Genomic DNA, 26,702 nt, shown 5'->3' with positions numbered 1-26,702 from the left:
TAAGAAGAGGACAAGCAGTCTCCACCTCTTAGCATACTCAGGACTTACAGAATCAATGTGGAATATTTGATTTTTCTTTATGAATTTGTACAGTCACTTCTTAGAATTTGTGCAAGTTTCTGACATGCACAACTTTCCATAGAAAATCAATAATTTCACATTTACATTTGCAAAGCTCTGTGCTCAAGGCTTCAGTCTGAAACACGAGAGGCTGTGTGGACACACAACAGATTTGACAATCCTGTAACTATCTCCACAGCAGACTTGGAGCAGGAGTCATGAGTACACAGTTCTCATTTATTTTCTTAGCTGTAACATTATTTTTAATGACTGAATAGGAGGGGATTAAGATCATCAACCTTGCTCATCTAGGAAGACAGTAGAGAGGCTTACAGATCTCAGTACAAACCTTTATTTATCTACAGGTATTAGTTAGTACCTGTTCACTGAGTACAGAAATACTTAGTGCAAGAGGAAAACATGCTGAGTCTCACTGAAACTTTGCATGGAACAGAATGTGTTTCTGCTCTTCCTTTGGCTTCCACAGGGTGACGTCGGACTTCCTGGACCACCTGGGTCACCACTGTTAGTTGGACCTCCTGGAGCTCAGCTGTTCAAAGGAGAAAAGGTGTTAATTTGTCTTCATATCTAACTGTGCTCAACTTGGCAAGTACAATCCTGTGATGTAATTTTTTCAAGGATGGCATAGGACAAATCTTTCTTTCTGTAATAAACCATCAACTTCAGAAGTCTTGTTGTTCAACATCCTTCCTGCAGGCTTTCAGGAGAAGAGAGCCCATGTGTACTTTAGCCCATGTCCTTGAGGGAAGACTGTCTTGATGCAGAAAAGAGATGCTGCCCTTGCTTTGTTTTTCTTAACTTTCTATCATTAGCAAATCATATTTCAGGCATCTCAGGTAAAGCTGGTTATTCTGCTGTCGAATCTCTTTTGTGGCTCTTCACTGACACTTATTTTTCGGATCTTTGGCAATTATTCTCTTTGAGATTTCTCCAATGTAATGTTTTGAACTATCAACCCTAACCCTTTTAGGTGCTCTTTTAATATGAAAATCAAGTGTGATGTTGTTGTTGTTGTCTATTTTTAATGCAAGTTCCTGTTATTTACTGTACTTCTTCAATATCACACCTACTGTAGCCACAGTTGTGTACCTTAAAACATTAGAATGTTTGTTTAAAAAGAACAGGAGTTACAAAAATTGCATTACAGAACCCTGTATTGGAGTCTCTATGTCCTCAAGTCTGATTTATCTGAATACACAAATGAAAGGTGAATTTGGCATTGCCAGCCCCTGCAGCCTCAACTCAGGGAACCGATAGGCTTCACATATTGGATCTTAGGCTTTAATTATGCAAATAGTTTCTATGTACAGGTGTAAGAGGAGGAGGGAAAGGGCCAAAAGAACTTCTATAAATTCCCCATGTTACTGTGAAGTGTGATATATGCTGCTGTGCAACACATGACATGATCACAACCATGTAGCAGCCATGCATCCCATTCAGATTGGATCTATGCACGAAAGCGTAGATTTATGCATGTGCATACTTGCATCAAACTAAATAGAGTGCAAACAAAAAAGAATTACTCATGCATGTTTGCAGGAACAAAGCCCCGATTAGCAGGTCCCTGCAAGTGAAAAGATGTATCTATCTCACTCCACAGTCGTCATGCTGGTTTGACAATGTTAACAGAAATAAAGATCAGTACAAAATTGTTTTTCTTGTTTTTCTTCTGCCTAGTACACCTAGAGGAACAGGCCCAGTGCTTAAGAAAATACTATTTAACAGGTGTAATTGAGTTAAACAGCACGTAGGCATGTCCTACATATTAATATACACACAAACTTTCCTTGTATACGTAGGGCCAAAAAGGACTACCTGGGGTAACAGGATACAGAGGGCCACGTGGACCCAAAGTAAGTAATGCAATTTTTTTTTCTCATGGTGCTAGCAAATTCCTTCTGTGGTTATTAAGTTAATCTTTTAAAGCATAAGGTGATGGAAGAAATAGCAGCATTTGTGCTGTGAAATTTAATCACCACCTAAATCAGTGTGAAAGCAAAAATATTTCAAAACCCTTTGGAAAACCTTTCTGAGTCTGTTTTATATGTACCTATTGAATGCTGCCTGGTAGCGAAAGGTCAGTGTTGTTTCCAGTTGGGCTAGTGACACGTAATGGACTGTCACTGTGAAGAAAATAGAAACACAGATTATTTTTTCTCAAGAAGAGAAACAGAGAAGATCTGTATGTGTTCTTAATGGGACATGATGTATGTTTCCCTAAGTATGTTAGGGAAAGACACTAACTTCACATGAGGGGTATCCTCAAGAGTAAAGAAGGCAGAGCCACCTGTTTGCAGAAAGAGTTGCTGTTTGCTATCTATTCTAGCCTTGCTTTTCGTTCTGTCAACATGATTAATTTAAGCATTGGTGTGCCAGTAAAGAGTTCCTGGATGCTGAGCAGAAGCAGCCACAAAAAATATTCTAGAGTCTTTATTGCTGATAGATTTGGAGGAGGAAAATTCACAGGCAGGAAACTATCAGATCTCAGAAAAACAGAAGATAACTGGGGACAAAAAATGAGTCTAGTTTATGTTAAAAACTTATTTAGCTTTGTAGGCAGAGGAGAAGAAACGAGAAGCCTGAACATCACATTTCTATTTCTAGCACTTTTTCAGAAAGTCATTTTCCATCATAAAAGGACCACTGTTACTTAGCACTGGAAAAGAAGACAAAACCAATTGTATCAGATTTACTTTGAAAAAGATGGGCTTTATATCCTTGCTCCAGTACTAGCTGTCCATGTAGATAATAGTACAGTTAGTTATAAGCAGGAACTCAGGAATTGAGTGATGCAGCCCAAAAGATTCCCAGAGCTTTAAAAAAAAAAAATAAACTGCTTGAAAGCACATTAAGCTTGAAGAAGAGACCATAGCAAGTTCCTTGAATAACTCAAGCTATGTAGGCTCTGCTAGTGGTGCTGTATGAAGTAAGCCCCAGTGATTAAGCCTAGCAAGTGAAACAAGGTCCATTAGCCTAGTATATACATAACTTAATAAACATGCACAAAAAATAAAGTTTATGGCAAACTCCATTGAGCATCTTGTTTAAACAAAGTATTTTGAATGCTCCAGGGCATACTTGGGAGAGGAGAAAAGGGTGAAAAAGGCATTCCTGGATTCCCTGGATTGCGGGTAAGGAAGTTACGGAATAAATTACTTCATAAATTCACTATAATTAGGTTCATAATATATTTGGCAGTCTAAGTTTGCATTTCCAAGGGAAGATTTTAAGGATTTTTTTAAACTAATCTGTCATACTTTCTTGTATAGAACACTTAGGAGTCCTGTGCTGGGACTTACCCTGTCTCAGACTTAAACATAAGCTCATACAGACTTTCAGTCCTTGGAAAGAAAGTAAATCTGTAGGGTTATCCTCTAAATATTTAGAGCTGCACAAAGCTGCTCTGGAGTAGCACAGTACTAACACAGTAATTTTAATATATTCCATACCTGCCGATGGCAGTTTCTTACAGCAGCCTGTGCTTGATTTGCACAGCAGCGCTCACATGGAGCACCACGTCCACTATTGTGCTTGGTCCACTATTGTGCTTCACTTAATAAATTAAGTGAAGACCTGCCTGGTTTACTTTAGTCTATAGTTCAAATTCACACCTATCTCTCATATAAAGTATTTGCAAAAACTTTGCAAAGTTTTTGGTAAATTTCCCAAGTAATAATTATCTCAGGAATATGAACTACTCAGCAATTCTGAATAATAATATTACAGGAAAATATCCCAAGTAATACTTATCTAAGGAACATTAAATGATCAACAATTCTGAATAAGTGTCATTTTGAATAAGCTTTTACTGTTTTAGCTCACATTCTACTTGCTTTTATCAGGGTAATCCTGGTTCTTATGGACATGCAGGTTTTCCTGGGATGAAGGTAAGACAAAGTATAAGCAGCTCCCTGAACAGTGGGATCAGTGAGATTTGGTTTTCTCTGTATTTGTGCAGATCTGGAATTTCCACATACTTGATATCTCACATTGCATTCCTTCGTTTCTCTCCTGCTACCTGTTGCCACAGAAGTGGTATGACCTCTTTGTCTTCAAATTTCTGCCACTCTCTGAAATTTGGCTGAAATTGGCTAATGGGATCTGAAGTTGGCTAATGGGATCTGAAGTTGGCTAATGGGATCTGAAGTTGCAAGCAGGAGAAAAAGCCAGTGGGACATGCATATAGCATGATAGAAAAGTTACACACCATGTTAGCTGTTTGCCATGGTGGCATTATTTGTGTAATTTTGTGTTATATGCCTGTTTTGTTCATCCTTCTGGCTCAAGAAATTCCAGTTTTGCTGTTAAGTCTGCTAAATGTTAGTTATGAACTTACAACATTTTACTGGAGTAAAGAACAATGGATGTAGGTACATAGATCTACATGTTGCCCTTTTTCCTATCTCCTCTCTCCAGCTCATTTTCAAATGTAGTTAAGGTAATGATCATGCTATTCATAAATCAGATTAACATACAGATATTTACATCTAGAGTTATGTTCCAGGTGACTGTTTTATCTGCAAAATTACTTTTTACTTTGTTTTTTACCACTGCCTAACTAAAGAGTTTGAATACTGGATGGATGAGTATAATAGTAGATCATAAAAGGAGAGGAGTTGATACGCAGATGCTTTCCATGCAATAATAGTTTAAGAGGGTCATTCAGCAGGCAGCAAACCAATTTCAGCTGTATTAAGCAGATAGAGTCTGCTGGTCTGTATTCCAGCTAGTTCTGTGCCCCAGCTACACTGAATCTGCTGACCACTGTCTAAATAACCTGGCTATACATGTTGTGGTTTTTTTTTAACAGAAGGGATTCTATGAAACATAACATCTCCTGTACAAACCCAGTGAATTTTTGGAAACAAGCTGCAGATGCTATTATAACATGACAGTATTGTATGACTGCCTTACTGGTCTTTGTTCAATTAATTATATTAATCAAATTATATTTATGACCCTTCCCAGGGGGAAACAGGATTTGCTGGTTTTCCTGGACAACCTGGCTATCCGGGCATACAGGTAAAAAACCCAACAAACACACAAGCATGCACACACACACACACACTCCCCTATATAAATGCTAATGATTCCTCCCAAAATGTACTTGCTTATCAGACCATTTCCTTTTATAAAGTCATAATTACCTTTAAAATTTAGTATTTTCATGATAGTCGTAGTTACTCAACAGCATGGTAGTAAATAACAATGCAAATAAACGTTCCTGCTTGGTGCATATGAGCGTGGAAATTCCATTTTGCATACCATAGAAATTGGTTAATCCCAATTGCCAATAGTTATCTTTATAGCACTATCGTTATCTAATCCATGAACTGTACAACTCTGCAAGTTATTCATAGTTGAGCTGCAGTCCCCAGAGAGATATGCTAGGTAAAGGAACCTGCTGTTTAGGTAACAGTACGATCCTAAAATCTTTGGTCTATGAACTAGTATGATAATTGACACCAAATGAGGCGGCAAAATTTGATTCAGATGGGCTTGTTTGCATGACTTACCAAAATCTCTTTGCATGTGTTCAACCTGTTCACATAAGTAGCTTTTCCAAGATGCTTACCACAATGGAAACTGGACTTCTTCATGCCAGCTTTGTTTAAATATTTCCTACTTTTGCTCACTTAGATGATGCTAGCTATTTTTTATTTTACAATACCTGCTGCTTTCCATTAGGGATCAGGAGTGTAGGTGTCACATCCAGGGAGCTAAGCAGTAGAAGAGGAGAATATTCATCTGAAAATCATGGAAGAGAAGCTTAATACAATTTCAGAAGACCCAGGTGCCAGTCTAGAGACATTTCAGGATATAAATTTATGGAATTCTTTTCTGCAGGCTGCAGAACCAATGATCATATTGTAATCATGACTGCTGGATCATATTGTAATTCTAACAACAAAAACTTGAATGAAGGGAACTATTATATTTTCTATGAATCTACAATGCTAAAGCACATGCAGAATGAAAACACAGTTCTGGATGCTACTCTAGAAGGAGCAAAGCAGCAGTGAGTCTAGCCAGGAGAAGGTCTAGGGCGTCACTGGGTCAGGGTTCAAGTGGTCAGCAGTGTATGAGCAAGAGGAGGAGTGAAATGCTGCAATGAAGAAGGTGGGTGACAGGATCATCAGTAAAAACAGCAAGGTTGAAAAAGCTCATCGAAGTTATTACCACAGTACAGAGGACAAAACCAATATTGCACAAATTGAACTAATTGCACTAATGAATTTGGCTCTAAATATTCTGAAATACAAAAGTCAAGAAGTGTTTATTTCCCTCTGAAATAATTTTTTTGGAAAGCTGCATATAAAACTAACTTTTCTTAAAGCACGATTAGTTGCACCTGTGAAATCACAGAAATGACACTCAAGAGATTTGGGCAAGAGTCACTTGTGTTACAAATTAGAAGTTAAGATTGGAACACACTCTACATAATCTCTGATGATACAAGGAAGTAAACGGTGGCTGGTCCAAACTTGCCATAAGTAGTATACTGCTAAAGACACAGTTGAAAGTGGACAAATAAAAAGCAACAAACAAGTTTTCAAGAAGCAGGTTTACAAATGAGAAATGACAAAGGCATGGAATAAATAAGGAAAAGTACAATAAAAACATCTGGTTTAGTTACAGGCTTACTTGTTTCAAAGTTAGGACTGCCAGGAGAGTGCTAGATCAGCTTCTTCAGCCAAGATTTAATTTATGTAGTTGTACATGTACTTGGCGGGGGTAGGGGGGGGAATTGCCCATGGATGTTCATCTTTTTCTCCTACTTGCCCATCATCAGCTTCACAATAACATTCAGATACTGATTAGACAGAAACATTGCATGTCTTATTTAAACAGAAGAATCATTACAGTCCATTACTCCCCAAAAGCAGAATCAAACCTTCAGTGTTTTGTTGTTAAAAAGTACTCACCCTGATGTGCATATTGTTTTAGTTGGGGGCATCATTAACAAACTTGAGACAAGACATTGTATAGACAAAACAGTGCATTCTTGAGCCTCCACTGATTAGACCACAGTCTGAGAAGCTATCAATTAACACTGCAAACAGTAAGCAAAAAATAATTATTTTTTTTAAATTAATTAATTAATTAATTTTTTTTTTTTTTTAAAAAAAGATTATGCTAGGGAAAAGTTTGAGTGCCTGCAGTAATGATTCAGAAAGATGAAATTGCAATTGCTAATGCATGGAGCAAAAGAAAACAAAACAAGTATAGACACAACTTAAAAAAAAATCAGGTTAACTCATACACAAAATTTGGAATGATTGCACAGTAGTTTTGCTTGCGAAACAACTGGATAAATCTGATTATTCCTGAAAAGTGCAGATCTACCTAGACTGCATCAACTGTTCATCTGGACTCTCCAGGTGTTGCTTATGATCTGTTAAAAATCACATAAACTGGAGGGGCAAGAATATGTTTTAAACCCCTCCTGAGAATATCCCATCCTCAAGTAGATTTTTCTGAAATAAACACATTTAAAGAGAATGTAAGATGCATTCAGATTTAAGAGAAGGAAGGAGACTAAGAAAAAAACCCAGTTGCATTCAAAGTAGATTTAATCTTTAAAAAATGTTAATGGTTGCTTAAAGCAAAGAATGGACTTCAAGGAATTGTTGGCATACCTTTACCTTTTGATCCCTGAGTCTGGACACTGGCAACACTGTGTGGATCTTGAACAGGAGCCAGCAACATGCCCTGGCTGCAAAGGCAGCTGCTGATGTCCTGGGCTGCATTAGGAAAAGTATTGCCAGCAGGCTGAGTGGGGCGAGCCTTGCCCTCTACTCAGCACTGGTCTCCATCCTTGTAGATACTCTAAAGCTGTCTAGACATGGTCCTGGGCAACCAGCTCTAGGTGGTCCTGCTTGAGCAGGGGGGTTGGACAAGAGATCCATTCTAGCCTCACCAATTCTGCGGTAAATGTGAAAAAACTCAAAATGCCTTCTTCAGACAAAATACAGGGAGAGTGGGAGTCCTGATGAAATCACTCTGAGACCATTTGTCTCTGCTACTAATGCAATGAGTCTCATTAAAATACTGCAGTGCAAAATGTTCTTGGCCATTCACATTATATAACGCTATAGAAATTTACAGAACAAATACAGTGTTTAATGCTTAATAGGGATACCAGTAAAACTGGTGATTATAAGCTTTCATTTTAAGAAGACTCCAGGTCACAGAATACAGTAAAGGTATGCTTCTGTTGAACATTTTTGTCATTTTTAGGTTTTTTTTAATAGACTTTTGGCAAGTCAAGACTCTTGAAATTTTTATGGGAAAACAGCATCAGTCAACAAAATAATCCAAACATATATATGCCACTATGTAGGAGTGTACCAACAGTGAAGACACAGCAAGTACAAAACTGCTATCCAGAGTGTCATAAGACTTAACAGCCTAAAGACAGAGATTTTCAGAGACCACCACTGGGATTTGTCACTTAAGGAGATACCAAGAACCGAAATTTTTGACCTTGGCTCATTGACTCTTCAGTTCTTTCTTGTGTTCTGGTTGTGTCAGTTTAAAATCAGCATGAAAATCATGCAAGACTTGGGCCACATCCATCTATTGTACAAATCTTTGATACTTTTATCATCATTAACTTCAAATCCCAACATACTTTTAAAGTTTATTGTAGGAGGAAAAATGCTAGGTTTATTTTTTCTTCCTTGCCAAACAGAAGACTCTGTCATTAGGGAAGACAAATTTACATTCCTGTTTAAAATAGCCAGAGGTGACACGAGGCTGTAATTTCATTCTGCAAGATATAGTCGAAGGAAAAAGGCCAGCCAGAAGGCCAAAGGTCAAGAGGACAGCAGTCAGTGACAGCTCCAGAACCGTTTGAATATCCAGATACCAATTTTTTTAAAAAAAGCCCAGAAAGAGGCATGGACTCCTTGTTTTTACTTGTGTAGGAGTGGGTATCCAGTTTTGCAGTCCTGGTTCTTGTCTGTGTCCTAAAAGGCCCTGAACTCCAGTCCCAGGAATGCAACCTCACTACGCAGTTCCCACATTCACATTCTTGTTTTCTCTGTTCCCGTTGGCTGCAGAGAGCAGGGTTGAGTCCAAATCTACAAAGCAAAAGGTCTAATACAATTTGCCACATAAAAGACTTCCCATAAAGTCCACTTCACTCGCAATTCTAAATATTAAAATCCAAGCTAATTTAGAAATCCTCCAAGCAGAAGTGATTTTCCTTGCCCTTAGGCACTTTTATGTTTCCCTGATGCAGGTTTTAAACTTCTTATAAGAGCTTTGAGTATCTCTTACCATCAATAATATCTGTCAGACCATGAAATCTCTTTTCTTAATGTTTATCTGTCATCATAGAAGTAATTTCCAAATTCTGATATAGAATTTTAAGGCAAATAATTACAGCTTGGTTGCTAAATCAAAATGTCTCAATTAAATGGGTACTGATTTACTGTAATTCATTCATCTTTACAATAAATGAATGAAATAAAATACAGCAGTCACAAGTTTTGAAGAGTCAAATAGATATGTGCAGTAGATATGTACTGTTTAGTCACTGGTATCCTGAAAGATAATGATTATTTTATATCTTCTTACCTGGTTTTAAATGCTATAAAGTGTCAAAATCAAGTTTCCCAGGTGATATGTGTCACATCCTTACATACCCCACCACTGTTGAAATTTTCAGTTACATGCTAGCACTGCATATTTGTATCTATCAGTAAAATTTATTGTTGGACTCTTACAGGGGGATCCAGGAGAAAAAGGGCCCCCAGGTCCTCCCGGAACTGTTGGAACTCCTCTGCTTCCTATAAAAGGTTATAGCTAGTTTTAATTAATCTTTCTGCAGTATAAAGTATGTAGGACCTATTTTGCTATGGTATTTGAAAGTGATCCCTAGGGATTCAGGGGACAGGATCCTAAATCATTATCTTCCTAGTGGCCACATTTTTGTATCTCACTGATTTAACTGGAGCTACATTAAACATACAAGTTTCAGATTAAATGTTTGCTTGAAAGATCTTTATACATACAGTCACAGCAAGATCTGCAGGACTATCCCTAGTTATTGAACCTAAGCATATTTAAGAAAAAGCTATGAAAAATAAGCTCAATAATAGATTGCTAATAAGAAAACCATCATTCCCATTGTTATTTAGAATTCTATTTTCAGAATTGCCACAACACACAGATATTAGACTACAATTAAGCTTCCTATTATATAGCAGGGGTGAAATCCTAGAACTATTACTCCCAACAGAATACCTGTCAATCTTACTACCTTCCTACCTAAACTTCAGGCTGGGCTTTTATGTCCCTGCTCCCTTTATCCCCATCTTTATCAGCTAATTGGTGAAAAAGTGTGTGGAAGTTCTTACTTCATAGCAGGAGGCAGTGGGGAACAGCCAAGCCTGCTGCCTGGAAGGGATTTGCTTTGGCATCTCACACTTGGGGAACCTGTATTGTAAGAATATTTCAAGGGAAAACTTACCATAAATTGTATTTCTAGTGCAGCAAATGCTGATCGTGAACACAGAAGTAAGATACAACATGACCTCAGTTCAGCAGAACCTCCACATTAGATAGGGGCCTCATCCAAAGATCAATTAATTTTGTTTTCTCTTGGCTTTTGTTTCTGGCACATGCAGTTAAAGACTTAACCCCATGCTTAATATCTCAAGTAACATTTAAAGTTAATCATGTGCATGGTATGTGAGTGGATACATTCTTCAGAGAAAGGGGCCTTTAGCAGAATTGTTTGAGAACAGAACTACTACCAATATTTTGTTTTTCCAGTTTAATGAAGCCCTTTGTCTGATTCAGGTTTTCTTTATCATTATGTAATTGCAATTTTATATTCATTATAGCAATTTTGAAAATACATTTAAAAATTTGGATAATTTCAACTGGGATGATCCTGAAATAACCTCCATCTGCACTGCCAAATGTGTATAACATGCAATGCACAGTTATTTACATGCTACATGTATTCATTTTGGGCAAACACTTCTCTCAGCATTGAAATATGTAGCACAAAGATACTAGTACAGAATGACAAAGAGTTGAAACTGTGCCCACGAAATGGGCAAGAATCCATAGAAAAGTAACCAAATCCTCCCACCTTAAAATTAAATTGTTACACATTTTAAAATGTTTCATAAAGACAAAAGAAGTTATTGTATTTTACTTTTGTATATTTCCCAAATTAGAATTTTGGTGGCAGTTTAATTTAGATTTAAGCTGTCAGTTGCATAAGGTGTTCAATTCACATGTTTTTATAATTCTGTGTAGGTCCACAAGGAGATCCTGGATTTCCGGGTCCTGCTGGTGATATGGGGTCAGTTGGACCAGTTGGTCCTGCAGGCCTGCTAGGAAGACCAGGAGATGATGGAACAAGTAAGAGAAGTAGGGGATAAAATGTGAACTATATACCAGTAGGAGAGAAAGCAGCTAAAAGAAAACTGTTCTTTGTTCTTGCTTGATGCAAGTCACCAACAGTAAGGATCTGAGCTCTACAGAGAGTTCAGTAAAAATATTAGCTCAGTACTTAGTGGCAAAGAAAGAACCAAAATGCCCCAAAGAGTACATGAAGAATTACTAGAAAAGGAACAAAAACCAAAGCAGAATGCTACCATGCACTGTAGATCCATGGTATGCCTGTATCTGCAGTGGTGTGCTCAGAAATTCTATTTTGCATTCCAAGAAGATATAAAGGAGGGTGATGACGATGACTTTGCTGTGTGTAAGGAACTAGAATAACTGGGATGTCTGGAAAAGAGATAATGGGGAGGAGGAAAAAAAGTATTTGAAGGTCTAAAGCAGGAGCCTCTTTTCCTGGAAATCCTTGAAAACCGAAACATTTAAATTTAGTCTTTGTTATATAGAAGCTCTTCTTCAGGACAGTTCTGAATGGTCTGTAATTTCCTCCTTCATATCTTGTAGTAATCATTATTATGAAGCTGTATGGGCCATATACCATTATTTTCTTTACAGGTCTGCCTGGCCTGCCAGGAGTAAGTGGGGCACCAGGACCTCAAGGTTTTCAAGGTGACCCTGGTTTCCCTGGAACAGGTGAATCAATCCCAGGAAGACCTGGATTTCCTGGACCACCCGGCCTACCAGGACAGCCAGGAAGACAAGGCTTACCTGGACTACCCAGTAGGTTTAACAGCAATTTATATGGCATGAATATTATTCTGCATATTAATAGATTCATTGCTGTTGTTGGTCCTACAGAAAACACAGAGGTGAAAAGTGAATTTTGACAGATATATCAAACTTTACATGTCATATAGAAAACATGTTTTTCCTATTAGTTATCAATCAGTGAAATGTCAAGATTTTCATAGTTTTCTGTGTGATTTAAGCCCACAAAGTAACATATATGAAAAATGTCCCTAAAAATATATCACCTGAAGTTAAAAACACAGCAAACTGGGGAGGAAACCCAAATCAGCATGCTTTAGTAAAGAAACAAGAGTCATAAATTTCTACAGTCGAAAAAGGAAGAAGTAGTAGCAATGAAAAAACAATGTGTCAACATCAGCTGTAGCCAGACTGACTCTTATGGTGTGATCTATAAGCAATGGCTTGTAAAACATTTCATAAAATCTTTAGCTTCTCACATAAGGATAGCAAGATAAGGGAGCGGAGAACACGTGATCTAAGCTGTGGAAACAGTCAACCTGATTTATACTAGCTGTACAATTTGTTTTTTCAAAGGTATAATCTGTACTGACAGAGGGATCCCTGGAGAACCTGGAGCAAAAGGTCAGATAGGCCTTCCGGGAAGAAAAGGTGAAAAAGGAGAAAAGGGTAAGTATGCCTGGATAGCAACAATTTGAACATGAGACCTTTGCCAGATACATCAGACCTAAATTTGCAAGAAGTTTATGGTAACTTGGAGGATAAGGCCCATCAAAGTGTGGAATTAAATGGCCTGTTGGCATTGGGGCTTTTAAGTCAGTAGAGTCATGTCAGCGCAGCAGTTATTCAGCACTGTAAAAAGAGACTGATCTGCTTCACTCCTTGGGAGGACATAATGAAAGAAAATGGTCTGTGCAATACTCACACAGAAAAGAAAAAGGGCAGTGTTATTTTTTGTGTATTAATTTTGCAACTGTTTTAATGTAATTTTGACACATTCATGTAGGAAATCAAGGCCTCTGCTCATGTAGTGCTGGTCCTCCTGGTCGCCGTGGTTTGCCAGGACCTCCAGGTACTCAAGGAAAGAAAGGACAAATGGGATACCCTGGAAGACATGGAGAAAAGGGCGACCCGGGCTTGTCTGGTGCAATGGGATCACCAGGGCTCCCTGTGAGTAGTTTTCATGAGCTTCAGTGAATAAATAACATCAAGTTACCACTTATGCAGGAGGCATTTCAGCAGAGAGGTGGAGGAACTGCCCTGGAAAACTATCTGAAAGCTTTATCTACTTTTGTTTATTACAGTCTTGTTGGAGGATGCATTTTATTAGCTTCTATCTGATTTCCCTTGCGGCAGTGGACAGAGTTTTACACTGAGGGACAGAATCCCATGCTGTGTTTGTGGGCTGGTCAGGAGGCTTAGGAGAGCTGGAGAATGTTCATCTTGTTTTGTTTTGACTTGTTTTTACTTGTAGTTTTGAATACCCATTGTTTTTCTTGAAAAAATTGTAGATGCACAAATTGCTCCACTGAAGATGATTTTTCAGTTATTTCAAAGGAAAGCATTTCCAGCAAAATCCTATTGAGGCAAAAAATTGCATGATGTCAGCAGGTCAAGATGGATTTTATATCAACATCCACCTGGGGGCAGGGCCAAGGTCTGAAGAAAAAGGAACCCTTGATTTTATTGAGGCATTTCAAGTCATTTTCTTTACGCCTTTTTTAAAAATTAATTGAAAAGCTTAATTAATTTGATATGTTTAATTTATATTATGAGGCAGCCTGAACATAGAGTGCTTCATTCCCACAGAGTCTAAAGGCATTGCTGTTTGTTAGTGTTTATCCCTTTACTGTTACATATCACTTTATCATCTCCCATTTTCAGTCACTATTCAGCCAAAGTTTGTTCTCCACAAGGATCAGCCACTATAGGCCATGCCTTGTCTCTCTCCAACATACATATTAGCAATGAAGCGGAAATGGAATAAAAAATTTGCCCTTCATTTAATAGTTCTTAGAAGGAAAAATTAACCATCAAAATAAAGACTTTTCATTTGCTTGAATAGCTTCCTTGCAATGTAACAATTTAATTTCAAGTTCCTCAAGAGCAGAAACTGAATGAACTTTCTGGTAGTAAAGATTCTGAGTACTGGAATCATTTGACAGCAGCACGTAATGTTAATTTTTTCCTAAGACCAGTTCATTTCAGCATTAACAAATCTGACATCCAGTTTTTCATGGAAAAAAACAATAAAGATTTTTCATGGCAAGGTGGGGGGAAGAAAGTAATTAAGAAATATATAAAAGATACCTTTAGGTCAGATGTGTATTTCTACTTTAATATTGGCGGTTTGCAGGATTAACAAAGTAAATTTGAGCTCAAGCGCTATATGTTTACTGGGTCAATAATTTACTGGGTGATGCTTGTTGGCTAACTTGGTGAAACTAGCCATTACTTTTGGAAACAGAGTTATTTTCTTTAATGTGATTCATATAGTTTATCTTATTCCTCACAGTGAGCAATAATTCAAAATACTACTTAATCTAACTGCTTCAGGAATACATTATAAGATGATTTATTGAACTTGCTGTGATTTTGTTTCACTTGTTCTGGTCTGGCATGTGGACTGTACATCCAGGATGCTGCATACCAAAATGATGTCAAATAGAGGGAGTTTTAAATATACTTCCTTGTGTATGAGAGCTATTTCTCTGAAAATATACATAGATGTGCTTGGCTTTATGACTGTTTGGGGTTTTTTGAGGTTTTGTTTTGTTTTAATAGCAGAACTCTTTTTCACATGAGAAACTGCTTAAAAGTTTCCAGAAAATTTTCTTTCAAAAGAAAAAGGAAAACAAAACCAAACCATTGTGAGACTGAGAGAAGGAGGTGGAGAGGCTCTATTACTCTAGTTCCAATAGTTTAATTGCAAGGTTTTCATCTTTTCTTTTCTTAAAATCCTATTACCTGAGTGGATTATGTGAGATTTTGATCTTTTTGCTACTTTTGAAAGTATGCTTTAGCCCTTGTGGGTCTGAAATAAAGCTTGAAGCCTTGTCCTAAACACTTTGGTGTTCTTAGATTACTTAAGTAAGAAACAAGGACAAAGTAATCAGTTTGGAAAGAAATAATTCACTTTGATACAGAAGTGCTTTGGTCTAATGAATTTCCTACATATATACTTTTTCCATTTTTCTGCTCTCTTTTCTTCCTAAATATCTCATTCTGCTTTTCAAACACCAATAACTGGTCACTGGAACTTGAAGATCTAAATATTTTAACAAATAGTCACTGCTAGTTTCAGATACACAACATTTTTCAGAAGTCTCCTCCCTGTTTTACAATTGTCAGGATTTACAATCACATTATAAATTATATTTTCTCCACCTATTTCTTAGTGAAAGATTCTGAATAACAGAGGAAACCAGCTAAATAATACCCCAGTTTTTCAACCTCAGTGGCCTTCTATGTAAATTTTACATGGTAAAATATATTTACCCACATGTGCTGTTGCAAGATCAGCCCCTCACCAATGATAATATGCAAACCACACTCAGCTTGGAGAGTTGAGAGTACAAATCAGCATAAAGATACAGAAAAGTACTTCTTTTCCCCTCTAAACCTGTAAAGTCATAGATTCTTCTGACAATACCCGGTACGTAACTAGACATAGATAAAAATTTTATTGGCAGCTTTGTGGGCTTTCACTCAGTAAAAAAACCACCACTTACCTACTGCCACGGTCACTTCTGGGAGGACAACCTCATCCAGCAGGCACTGCACGCCAGCGATTCCCCTCCTGGGCAGCCTCGGTGGATTGTGGGTTGAAGTCTGCATGGGAAGAGTTTGTGAATCGTTTGCATCTTAATATTCTTGCATTTACAGTCACAGCTGTATACAGCCATGGATCCAATTCTTCTAGCATTAAAATTTCTTACAGCTGTGCATCTGTTCATTTGGCAGAGTCAGGTGAAAAGGCCAGCGGCCGTTCACACACCTCTTTATAAGTCATCAAAAGACATAAGCATTTCTTTTGGCATGTTACTTTAATTGGTCTGGTTGGGGGAAACAATGCAAGAGCCAGAGATAAATATCTGATTTTCCCCTCGATTCCCACACTGATTTCTTGCTGGAGATAACTGACAACTTTTGTTTTGTTTTGTTTTTTGTCAATGGTAAGGGGACACCTGGTTCTGCTGGACAACATGGTGAAAAAGGAGAGAAAGGTGATCCAGGAAGAGTTAGAATAAAAGGTAAACACAAGTTTTTTCATTAGCCTTTTTGTTTCCTATACAATATCTAGGCAATAGCATGAGAAAACCATATTCATCTACTCTTTAATATTAAAGTCATTAGTTTGGTGAATTACTGAAGTCATGTTTATCCAGGCTGCTTTCTTGGTACCATCTTGCTCATCTTCTTGCTAAATACAAGATCAACACAGTGTTTTGTGTTTTTTACTTTATAGTTGAGCCATAAAACAGTTTTAACAGCTTGTTATTAATGCTAACAAATGACTTTTCATGTCATGTGATTGATAGGCTCTCACAGAGGTCTGTGTAGCAAAGACTAAGCAGAATACAATTAACATGAAAGCATGAAGAACTATTATTGTACAGAAGCCACCTCCTTAAGTGTCATATGTCAGTATCCCAGCTGTTATCTCAACTTAAACCATCAACATCCTTCTTGGGAAAAACTCAAAGTCTCAATGGCTATTCAGATTCCTGCTCCTATTTCTAAAAATTACTCTTGACCAGGCATTGAAGAGAAACAATAGGCCACCAGTTGCACAACTGAAATTCTTGTAATTAAATAGATCAAAACTTCTCCACAGTTACAGTTACGATTTGCAAAAGCAAAAGAAACAGAGAACAGCAAATTACAGCAATCTGATGGCAAAACTTAGAAATGCTAAACTAATTATTCAGACAAAAGATTGTCCATCTTATTGTTTGTGAAAAGTTAGCTTAGCTTTGGATGCCTGTGTTTGTTTACAGATGTTGGAGCAGGGCAAAACATTTGCTGTTTATTTGCAAAGGATTTCTTCACACAGCAAAATGAATCTTTGGGTTAGAATAGTTTTATTGTCCTTTATGCAAAAATTACATTTTCAAAAATATTAGTGCAAGAGAAATCTAGAGGTAAAAAAATAAAAAAAATAAAAACCTTTTGGGAATATTGATGCAAGTATTCTGCATCACGTGGCATTGCTATATCCTGATTTCACTGAAATCCAGAATAAAACCCTGACTGATTTCAATAACAAAATATTTTCACTCTGTATATAGCATGAACAAAAGCCACATTCTTGTGGTGCCTGTAAACACGTCTTTCACAGAGAGACCCAAGTTGTTCCGTAAGATGTCCAAGTACATACTGCCTTCCTAAACCTAAAATACCTCATTAAGGGAAATGTAAATTCAGGAACTGGAAATTATCATACAGATATGATGAATGGTTACCCAGCATTTACCTGAGCAAAAATAAAAAAACCCAAAACTTACTGCAAATATTATACTTCATTTTTTTCAAATTGTTTTAAGGAATAAAAGGTGAAAGAGGTCCTAGTGGGGTTCCAGGATTTCCAGGCCAAAGAGGTAACAACGGCAGAGATGGGGAACTAGGATTGCCTGGGGAGAAAGGAGCTGAGGTACATCTGACTTTTCTCAGATTTTTCTTCCATTTCAGTTAACATATTGTCTTATGAAAGGACTAGCTACCTAATGAAAAGTACCATTTTATTTCACATTCCTAGCAGATTAACCACTTCTATAATTTTATGTTAGCCTAGATGAAAAATCATAGTTTTTATCTGTTGAAAAATTATTTCCTTGGAAGTATTAACTGTTTATTTTAATATTCCTGAATATAATTTCTGCATATACTAGGTGCTGATATTATAGGATCAGGAAGGAAAAAAATCCACAAAACTTTACCCTTTATTCCTATTGACTTTGAATATTTAAAACTAGTATCATCCGTGTAGTCACTTAACTGTGGAAAAGTGGTTTCTCCAGATAATTCTCTAACATGGCTTTTGATAATCAAAGAGAAGAAAGAAATTAGGTCCTGTTATTTTTTTACCAACAATTTCTTTCTTTTAGGGCGATTCTGGAGTAACACTGCCGGGTGATAAAGGATTCCCTGGGGTTCCGGGACTTCCTGGGGTAAAAGGACAGATGGGATTGCCTGGTTTGGGGTTTCCTGGCCCTCCAGGAGTCCGAGGTAGCCCTGGGGACTTTGGTGATACTGGTAATGTTGGGCCACCTGGTCCAAAGGGCCAGAAAGGTAATTCTGAATGTTTACATTAGGAACTAAATAACAAAATACATGTTTGTTAGCATCCATTATGGTTTCACATATATTATATATAGTGTTATCCATTCCTAGTGAAAATCAGTTTTGGCAAGCTCAGTGGTCATGTGAAACAGCAGCAGACACTGGTGAGAATATGAATTGCTAGGGGCCTTAAACCTGCAAAGTGCCACTTGCACACTATCAGAGGAATTATTTTCTGGAGTTAAGAGTATTCCTGAGTGTGAGGATTTGCAAGGCAATGCTTTTTTGCTGAAGGAGCTGGAAAATACAACTCATACATAAGGCTTGGTCTGTTTTTTTGTTTTCAAGAAATTCCTACCAAAATAAAAAAATGTACACTGATAGCGTATGTGTAAACCAGAAATGTACATAGAATGGAGATGAAAATATTATTTCTTTCTTGCAGAGACTATTGTAAAGACAAATTTCTGAGTCAAGTAAAAAAAAAAAATCTTTGTCTTTACAGAATACAACTGTATTACAACAATTTGAATCATTACCGATATTCTATACAAAATAAGTGTCAAGAAAAGTATATTTTAAGATTCTTCATCAAACCTTAAGTAATACGGAAATAACAATGTGCATAAACAGTCCCTTCTCTCTACCTTTGCACATCTGGTTGGTTAGTTCCACAGAAATATTACAGTGAATGTTCAGACTTCATTTATTCTAAAATCAAATAGGCCAATTTCTTTCTCCCTCTTGCTTCAGGTGAGACTGTCTGCATTACATTACCATACCCTGGAAGTCCAGGTCCCCCAGGTTTTAAAGGTGTTCAAGGTATGTTTACAGACGGGAGAATTTTTGGGTTTAATTGAAATGGAGTTTTAAGTTGCTAATTAAAAAAAGAAGCTGTCCTAAAAAGGTACATTATTACAGTTTTTCAACAGATACATGTCTCAAAATGTAAAACTGCAAATACACAGGAATATACTCATCTAATAGAATCAAGGGCCAGACAGCAGCAGTTTGCATGATCAAGAGGTGTGCAGGCTGCCTCCATAGAAATGGCTGAATGAAGGTAGCTTGAAACTCTGTCCTGCCTCAGATAAAATGCATGAGTCTGTAAAATATGCAGTTGGCTGGCACTGGATAAGAACTAGAATATGTACATCTGGATACCAGGAAAAAGAGGTGTGCGAGGCAAAGATATGCTGCAAGCCTGTAATTTCTAAAACTGTATTGCTCATGGCAAGTTGCAGTTGAACCCTAAAATCTGAATACTTAGTACCATTACTTCAACTCATTCAACTTTATTTAAATTCAAAGAACTCATCCAGGAACTGGCAAAATGTTGCTTGTGATCATCTCCAAAACATTTGAAATACCCCAGAAAATTCTGATCAGAACAACTGGAGATACTGGATTTTCAAGCTGCTTAATATGGTATTACACAGCTCCTTGACATCAGTATTGTGGGTGGTAGCTAAAATTTATAGAGACATGAAAGAACAAGGATTAGTGTATTAAGCACATCTGCACCATTCCAGAAGCAGCATATAGCACAGGAGAATACAAGAATTTGAGTTAACACCACTGATTTCATGTAACATCAAAATGTTATAGGAGATTATTTTTTTTCTAATTTACTCTGGTGATTTGCAGTCTGCTGTTTATGGATCAGGGAGCAAGTCCATTTACAAAAACAGCAACCATGTATTTGGTTGTGACTTGGGTGGTGGCTCTTGCCCATAATATGTTAGAAGCAGATGAAATCCACTTGTCTTCAAAGTACATGAATATGCATGGGATAAAGATGCAATACTGTTTCCTTAGATCCCACATTTTAGAGCTCTGTCAATTTTTTTACATATTTTCTTTCTGTCTCCAGGACCAAAGGGTTTAAAAGGACTCCCCGGTCATCCTGGACTAAATGGCTTTCATGGGCAAAAAGGCCATCGAGGCAGGCCAGGAGCAGGAATCCCTGGGCCAGAAGGTGAATTGTGCTTTTCTGAATCCAGGAAACCTGCTGGTCAAGCCGTTATGCATACATGCAGGGTAAGGTAGCTACCATGGTAGAATAGAATAGGAAGGACATTTCAACGAAAGCTAATGGAAGAGGAATCTTTACCAGTTTCCTTTTCTTTCCTCCAGCATTGCAGGCGCTGCAGTAACCTGAAGTTCAGTGTCCAGAGAGAAAATATTCTCAGAAAACTGAGAACAATTAGTACTGTTTTAGCAAAGGGATTGAACTGGACAAGAGCGCAGTACACAGGATAGATGATGCTGCGCCAAAGAAAACCGCTGTCCTTCCGACAGGAATAATTACCTCCTTCGATCCTCATGTATCATTAGCTGTAAACGAGAAACCCGAATTTAATATATGATGTTATTCTTCTGTGCAAAATAATTTAATTCTGGTTAAATTTGCATTAGAATGTTCCATGGTTTTGGAGGGAAAAAACCCCCACAACTTCTGAATTATGCCCTATTTGAATTTAAAAATCCTATCAACAGGCTTTCGAGGCAAAGCTGGTGATCCTGGTGATGAAGGTGAAAGAGGATCTACAGTTGATGGTAAAAAAGGCCCTCCAGGTCCACCTGGCATAGATGGTCAGAAGGGTGTTCCAGGCGATACCACGTATGGTCCTCCAGGAATCCCAGGCAGCAGGGGACTGCCAGGACCCCCTGGTGCACAAGGAGCAAGGGGTGATCCAGGCATTCCTGGGCTTAGAGGTATGAGCCAGTTTTTATGAAGCATTTCCATGTGTTCAGAGGAGAAAATCTGAGCAAAGTCGGTCCTGATTCAGATAAAACTAACTCTTATCTGGATCCATAATAGTGACTGTGAAGGGTACACCCTGGTTTTATGTTTACAGTTAAGGTTGATCAGCCCCTGAGGAGATCTGCACTGCAGGAAGGGGAGGATGCCTTTACCCAGTCCATGGAGCAACAGCGCAGCTTCCTATTCTTACTACTGTTACCTGCTGCTTAGTGGCCATCTGTGCTTAGGGCCTCCCACTCTGCCACACAGATAGTCCCTGCCTCAGATCACTTACTCAAATCTGAAAAGAGTGGCAAAAGGTGGGAGAACACTCAGGGAGAGAGGGGTGAACTTGTTTGCCCAGGGTTATACAATATAATCATCAGTATCTTGGGCACTACACTCATCATTTCTGCAGGAAAGTTTTGCTGGTTGCTGCAGATGTCTCCACAGTGCCACTTCCTTCCCACTTCACGGCCAATGTTGCTGTTTCCTTTTATGGGTCTTCTTTTGCCTGGCCCTAAGCAGACACCCCCCCTTTCTGTGCAGGGAACACCTATCGAACTGACCCCAGTGCTGTGTAGCTGGTGCAGGCCAGCGAGCTCCTTCCATTCTGCTCCTGTGCATCAGAACCTAGCTTTTTGTGCTGTAAAGTTGTCCTCACCTGTAGGTGAGAGTTGAATTCACGTTTGTTCCTTAAAGAAAGACGCTCTCCACAACAGCCAATTCTAAATTGCAGAAAAGCATAAGTTTGCACAAACTATGCAAAAACTAGATGTTAAGAAATATATTACAATAACGAACATGTAAATTTCAAAATTACAATTGGGAATTCTGAGGGATAGTAATGGAAGTAAAACATTTTACAATATCTTTTGTTTCCAGGACAGCCTGGTACCCCAGGATTTCCAGGTGCCAAAGGTTTTAGAGGCCCAGAAGGTGACACAGGAGCACCGGGCTGTCCAGGCTTCCCTGGTCCACCATGTGACACGGGCTTACCAGGGCCACCAGGACTCAGAGGTGTTATGGGCCTGCCAGGACCTCAAGGTACACGACACAGCTCTAAGATGGGTGCTGCTCATTAGTGAGGGTGTACGTTACATTTTGCACATTTCCTTAAGGAATGTATAGTGTGCATCTCAGATGTTTCCCAACTTTTCTGCCCTTCCCATACGGTTCTTTAACTGGCCAGATCACAGTGTGTTCACTGTCAGGTAGTAAACAGAAGAGTTCTCTCTTATTCTGATGTCCTGAGTAACTTAACTGAGCTCCTGTCATTACTGTGATACTTTAATCTTTCTTATTCTTGAATGGAAGTGTTATTTAGGGAGAGCTAGGAGACATATATATCAAAAGTATTTATGAATTAGTAGGGATTTTTCACAGGGTGCTTCTAATGATATGTCTCTTACTAAATAAATACAAGAAAACAAACATTTCAGGTGAAAAATCTAGGCAGAGCCAGCATGGTAGCAAAGTTTCCAAGTTATTTTGCCATGTTTGATGATGTTCATATTTATACCAAAATCTATCACTTTCTACTTCTTAGTACAATTGCTGAACCCTTTTCCTGCATTTACATACACAGATTAAAACTCTTTCTCAGGCTTACCAGGCTTCAAAGGTCAGAGGGGAGATAGGGGCCTAGCTGGGCCACCTGGAATCAAAGGTCTCAAAGGCTCTTCTGGCTCACAAGGTCCCCCAGGTCCTCCAGGCTCCCGAGGACTTCCGGGACTTCCAGGCAATAAAGGACCACCTGGTTTCCCAGGAGAAACAGGTATGTTAAACATCCCACAAACCACCTCATCTATAACTTCTCTTGTAGAGGGAGCTATTTCTACTGCTGTTAAAGCTAGGAAGTACTTTGCACCCTCCTCCCTTTCCAACTTTGAGAACAAGACCCTACAAGAGGGTAGAGGCAATAACAACAGCATCCTTTGTTCTTTCTCTTATAATACAAAGGGATGGAAATAGTTTGATGCATCTTGGTGCATCCTGGTGCTTTACTTGTTTTACAACACTGACATATTTCCACATATTATTTCCTGACTATTTGTAATAGGTTGTTGTTGTAATATGCTATAATAAGAACAATATGCTTTTTGTTACGTCCAGACAATCTCCTTTAATGATGCAGTCTGTGACTGTATACTGATGAGTATTGGATTCGTGGAGAAGTAAGGAGAGGGGTCAGCAGAACTGCTACCTTGGGCGTCTGGAGGGCAGACTTCAGCCTGTTTAGGAGACTGGTTGACAGAGTCCCTTGGGAGGGAGGCAGTCCTGAAGGGCAGAGGAGTCCAGGAAGGCTGGACATTCTTCAAGGAGGAAATCTTAAAGGAGCAGAAGCAGGGTGTCTCCATGTGCCAGAAGATGAGCTGGCAGGGAAGACCACTGGCTTGGCTGAGCAGAGAGCTTTGCCTGGAAATCAGGAAAAGAGTTTATGAGCTTTGGAAGAAGGGGCAGGCAACTCAGGAAGACTACAAGGATGTCATGAGGTTAAGCAGGGAGAAAATTAGAAGGGCCAAAACCCAACTAGAACTGGCTACTGCTGTAAAAGACAGTAAAAAATGTTTCTGTAAATACATTAGCAACAAAAGGAGGGCTAAGGACAATCTCTATCCTTTATCAGATGCAGGAGGAAACACAGTGACAAAGGATGAGGAAAAGGCTGAGGTACTTAATGTATTCTTTACATCCATCTTTGACAGTAAGACCAGTTGTTCTCTGGGTACCCAGCCCCCTGAGCTGGAAGACAGGAATGGGGAGCAGAATGAAACCCCCATAATTCAAGGGGAAATAGTTAGCAACCTGCTACATGACTTAGACATACACAAGTCTCTGGAGCAGGATGGGATCACCCAAGGGTGCTGGGGGAGCTGGCAGAAGTGCTCACTGAGCTACTTTCAATCATTTATCAGCAGTCCTAGCCAACCTGGGAGGTCCCAGGTGACCGGAGGTTAGCAAATGTGACACTCACCTACAAGAAGGGCTGGAAGGAGGATCCAGGGAACTACAGGCCTGTCACCCTGACCTTGGTACCAGGGAACGTTATGGAGCAGATCATCTTGAGTGCCAGCACATGGAACATACAGGACAACAAGCAATCAGGCCCAGTCAGCATGGGCTTATGAAAGGCAGATCCTGCTTGACTAACCTGATCTCCTTCTACGACAAGGTGACCTGCTTAGTGGGTGAGGGAAAGGCTGTGGATGTTCTCTACCTAGACTTTAGTAAAGCCTTTGACACCATTTCCCACAGATTTCTCCTGGAGAAATACCCTGGAGAAATTTCTCCTGCCCAGTACACCTGGACAGGTGTACTCTTCACTGGGTAAAAAACTGGCTGAATGGAATTAAATCCAGTTGGTGGCTGGTCACAAGTGGGGGTACGCAGGGCTCAGTACTGGGGCCAGTTCTGCATAATATTTTTAACAATGATCTGGACAAGGGGATCAAGTACACCCTCAGTAAGTTTGCAAATGACACCAAGTTGGGCAGGAGTGTTGGTCTGCTTGAGAGTAGGGAGGCTCTGCAGAGGGATCTGGACAGGCTGGATTGATGGGCTGAGGCCAGTTGTATGAGGTTCAACAAGCCTAAGTGCTGTGTCCTGCAGTTGGGTAACAACAACCCCCTGCAATGCTACAGGCTTGGGGAATGGTGGCTGGAAAGCTGCCCAGCTGAAAAAGACCTGGGGGTGCTGGTCAACAGCTGGCTAAATACAACCCAGCAGTGTGTCCAGGTGGCCAAGAAGACCAACAGCATCCTGGCTTGTATCTGAAAGTGTGGCCAGCAGGACTAGGGAACTGATTGTCCCCCTGTACTTGGCACTGGTGAGGCTGCACCTTGAATACTGTGTTCAGTTTTGGGCCACTCGCTACAAGAAAGGCATTGAGGTGCTGGAGCATGTCCAGAGAGGGCAGCAAAGCTGGTGAAGGGTCTAGAGCACAAGTTTTATGAGGAGCAGCTGAGGGAACTGGGGTTGTTTAGCCTGGAGAAAAGGAGGCTGAGGGGAGACCTTATCTTCTCTACAACTACCTGAAAGGAGGTTGTAGCAAGGTGGGTGTCAGTCTCTCAAGTAACAAGCGATAGTACAAGAGAAAATGGCCGCAAGTTGTGCCAGGGGAGGTTTAGTTTGGATATTAGGAAAAATTTCTTCACCAAAAGGGTTATCAAGCATTGGAACAGGCTGCCCAAGGAAGTGGTTGAGTCACCATCCCTGGAGGTATTTAAAAGATGTACACATGTGGTGTTCAGGGACATGGTTTAGTGGTGGACTTGGCAGTGCTAGGTTAATGGTTGGACTTGATGATCTTAAAGGTCTTTTCCAACCTAAATGATTCTATGATTCTATGAGTAAGTGGAGAAATAGCTTCACATTACGTCCAATACTTACAAAAAAAATGTGACCTTGGTCCCAAATCATCACTGGGTAACAGGCAAAAGTTCTGAGTAACCGTAGCAAAATTCTGTTTTCCTTTGTCTGTCATCTGGAGAGTAGGAGTCGTGATTTTCAGTAGCCACATGCAAAATCTGGTGGTGTGTAAGGCTATGCATTTATTGTATTTAAAATGTGTTGGGGATAACTGCTTTAGTAGTAAGTGTAGCTTAAATCTCCAGGGTGGCAGCAGGGAGGGGGAAAGATGTTTGTTTTAAGGCAATCTGGATTTCTAGACAAGTTTGAGCTTGGCATGAAGCCATGCTCCAACTACTGGTTCTCTAGCTTTGCTGATTTCCTAAAGAGTCTTACTAAACTTCCTGCCTTTTGCTTTATACTTCTCCTTAGAATATGACAGCAACAGCATAGCAGACTGAATATGTAAATAAAACATTTAATATTACCAGGAAGCAAAGGGATTCAAGGACCCCAAGGATTCCCAGGACTCCCAGGAACACAAGGCCCAATGGGAATCTCTGGTGTAAAAGGTGAAGAAGGAAAAGTGGGTCCACCTGGGCCTAATGGAGAATGTGGGGATACGGGAATAAAAGGTTTGTAAAAATCCGCTTCACTCTCTAGTTACATTACTGCTATGTTTAGACTGTGCTAGGAATGTATTTACTTTTTCTTCTTGTTATAAGGGTATATTCGGTTCTGTTTTCAGAGATACTAAATACTAAATCCAGTTATCTCACTTACTTCACATAATGAAAAATAACTAAAGAAAAATTAATTTCACTCTGATCAATAGGTGCATTTACCACTAAATCAGAGTAAGATCACTTATTCAAACAAACCTTGACTTTTGTCCTGTACACATCTGTGTTCTTCAGTCTACATGAAACGTACAGAAAATAATCTCTAAATACTAATATAGGAAAGAATAACCATCTCCAAGGTGCAATCACAGACAGTACCCTGTGGAGTGGACAATACAATTGCCATCTTTCATATTCCAGACAAGCAGGGAATAATTATGATTTAACATCACCTGAGTTACTACTGAATTAACTAAAAAGCAAGA

At 39.0% G+C, this 26,702-nt stretch overlaps 1 protein-coding gene and 1 long non-coding RNA gene across 4 annotated transcripts in view; one reads left to right on the top strand and one right to left on the bottom strand.

Moving 5' to 3' along the window:
* Positions 1-26,702, top strand: part of COL4A4 (collagen type IV alpha 4 chain) — a 77,730-nt gene that overhangs the window by 29,145 nt on the left and 21,883 nt on the right. For all 3 annotated transcript variants that reach the window (XM_074833728.1, XM_074833725.1, XM_074833727.1), the window contains 19 exons: positions 548-628; positions 1,881-1,934; positions 3,153-3,212; positions 3,924-3,968; positions 5,050-5,103; positions 9,818-9,887; positions 11,362-11,466; positions 12,064-12,228; positions 12,793-12,885; positions 13,223-13,386; positions 16,397-16,469; positions 17,763-17,869; positions 18,324-18,507; positions 19,252-19,320; positions 20,372-20,476; positions 20,998-21,216; positions 22,130-22,291; positions 22,851-23,021; positions 26,086-26,229. In XM_074833728.1, the coding sequence (XP_074689829.1) occupies positions 548-628; positions 1,881-1,934; positions 3,153-3,212; positions 3,924-3,968; positions 5,050-5,103; positions 9,818-9,887; positions 11,362-11,466; positions 12,064-12,228; positions 12,793-12,885; positions 13,223-13,386; positions 16,397-16,469; positions 17,763-17,869; positions 18,324-18,507; positions 19,252-19,320; positions 20,372-20,476; positions 20,998-21,216; positions 22,130-22,291; positions 22,851-23,021; positions 26,086-26,229 (2,125 nt within the window). The remainder of the gene's footprint in view (positions 1-547; positions 629-1,880; positions 1,935-3,152; positions 3,213-3,923; positions 3,969-5,049; positions 5,104-9,817; positions 9,888-11,361; positions 11,467-12,063; positions 12,229-12,792; positions 12,886-13,222; positions 13,387-16,396; positions 16,470-17,762; positions 17,870-18,323; positions 18,508-19,251; positions 19,321-20,371; positions 20,477-20,997; positions 21,217-22,129; positions 22,292-22,850; positions 23,022-26,085; positions 26,230-26,702) is intronic.
* LOC141927054 (uncharacterized) lies at positions 22,916-24,351 on the bottom strand. The gene is made up of 3 exons (XR_012624282.1): positions 24,222-24,351; positions 23,451-23,662; positions 22,916-23,000 (listed from the first exon to the last, which is right to left on the bottom strand). It is a non-coding gene; the product is annotated as an uncharacterized LOC141927054 (long non-coding RNA).

This window comes from Strix aluco, chromosome 9 (genome assembly GCF_031877795.1).
Source record: "Strix aluco isolate bStrAlu1 chromosome 9, bStrAlu1.hap1, whole genome shotgun sequence".
NCBI classification, from domain to species: Eukaryota; Metazoa; Chordata; class Aves; order Strigiformes; family Strigidae; genus Strix; species Strix aluco.
The sequence above is the reverse complement of the archived record's forward strand: the minus strand, read 5'-3'. Positions and strand labels throughout refer to the sequence as shown.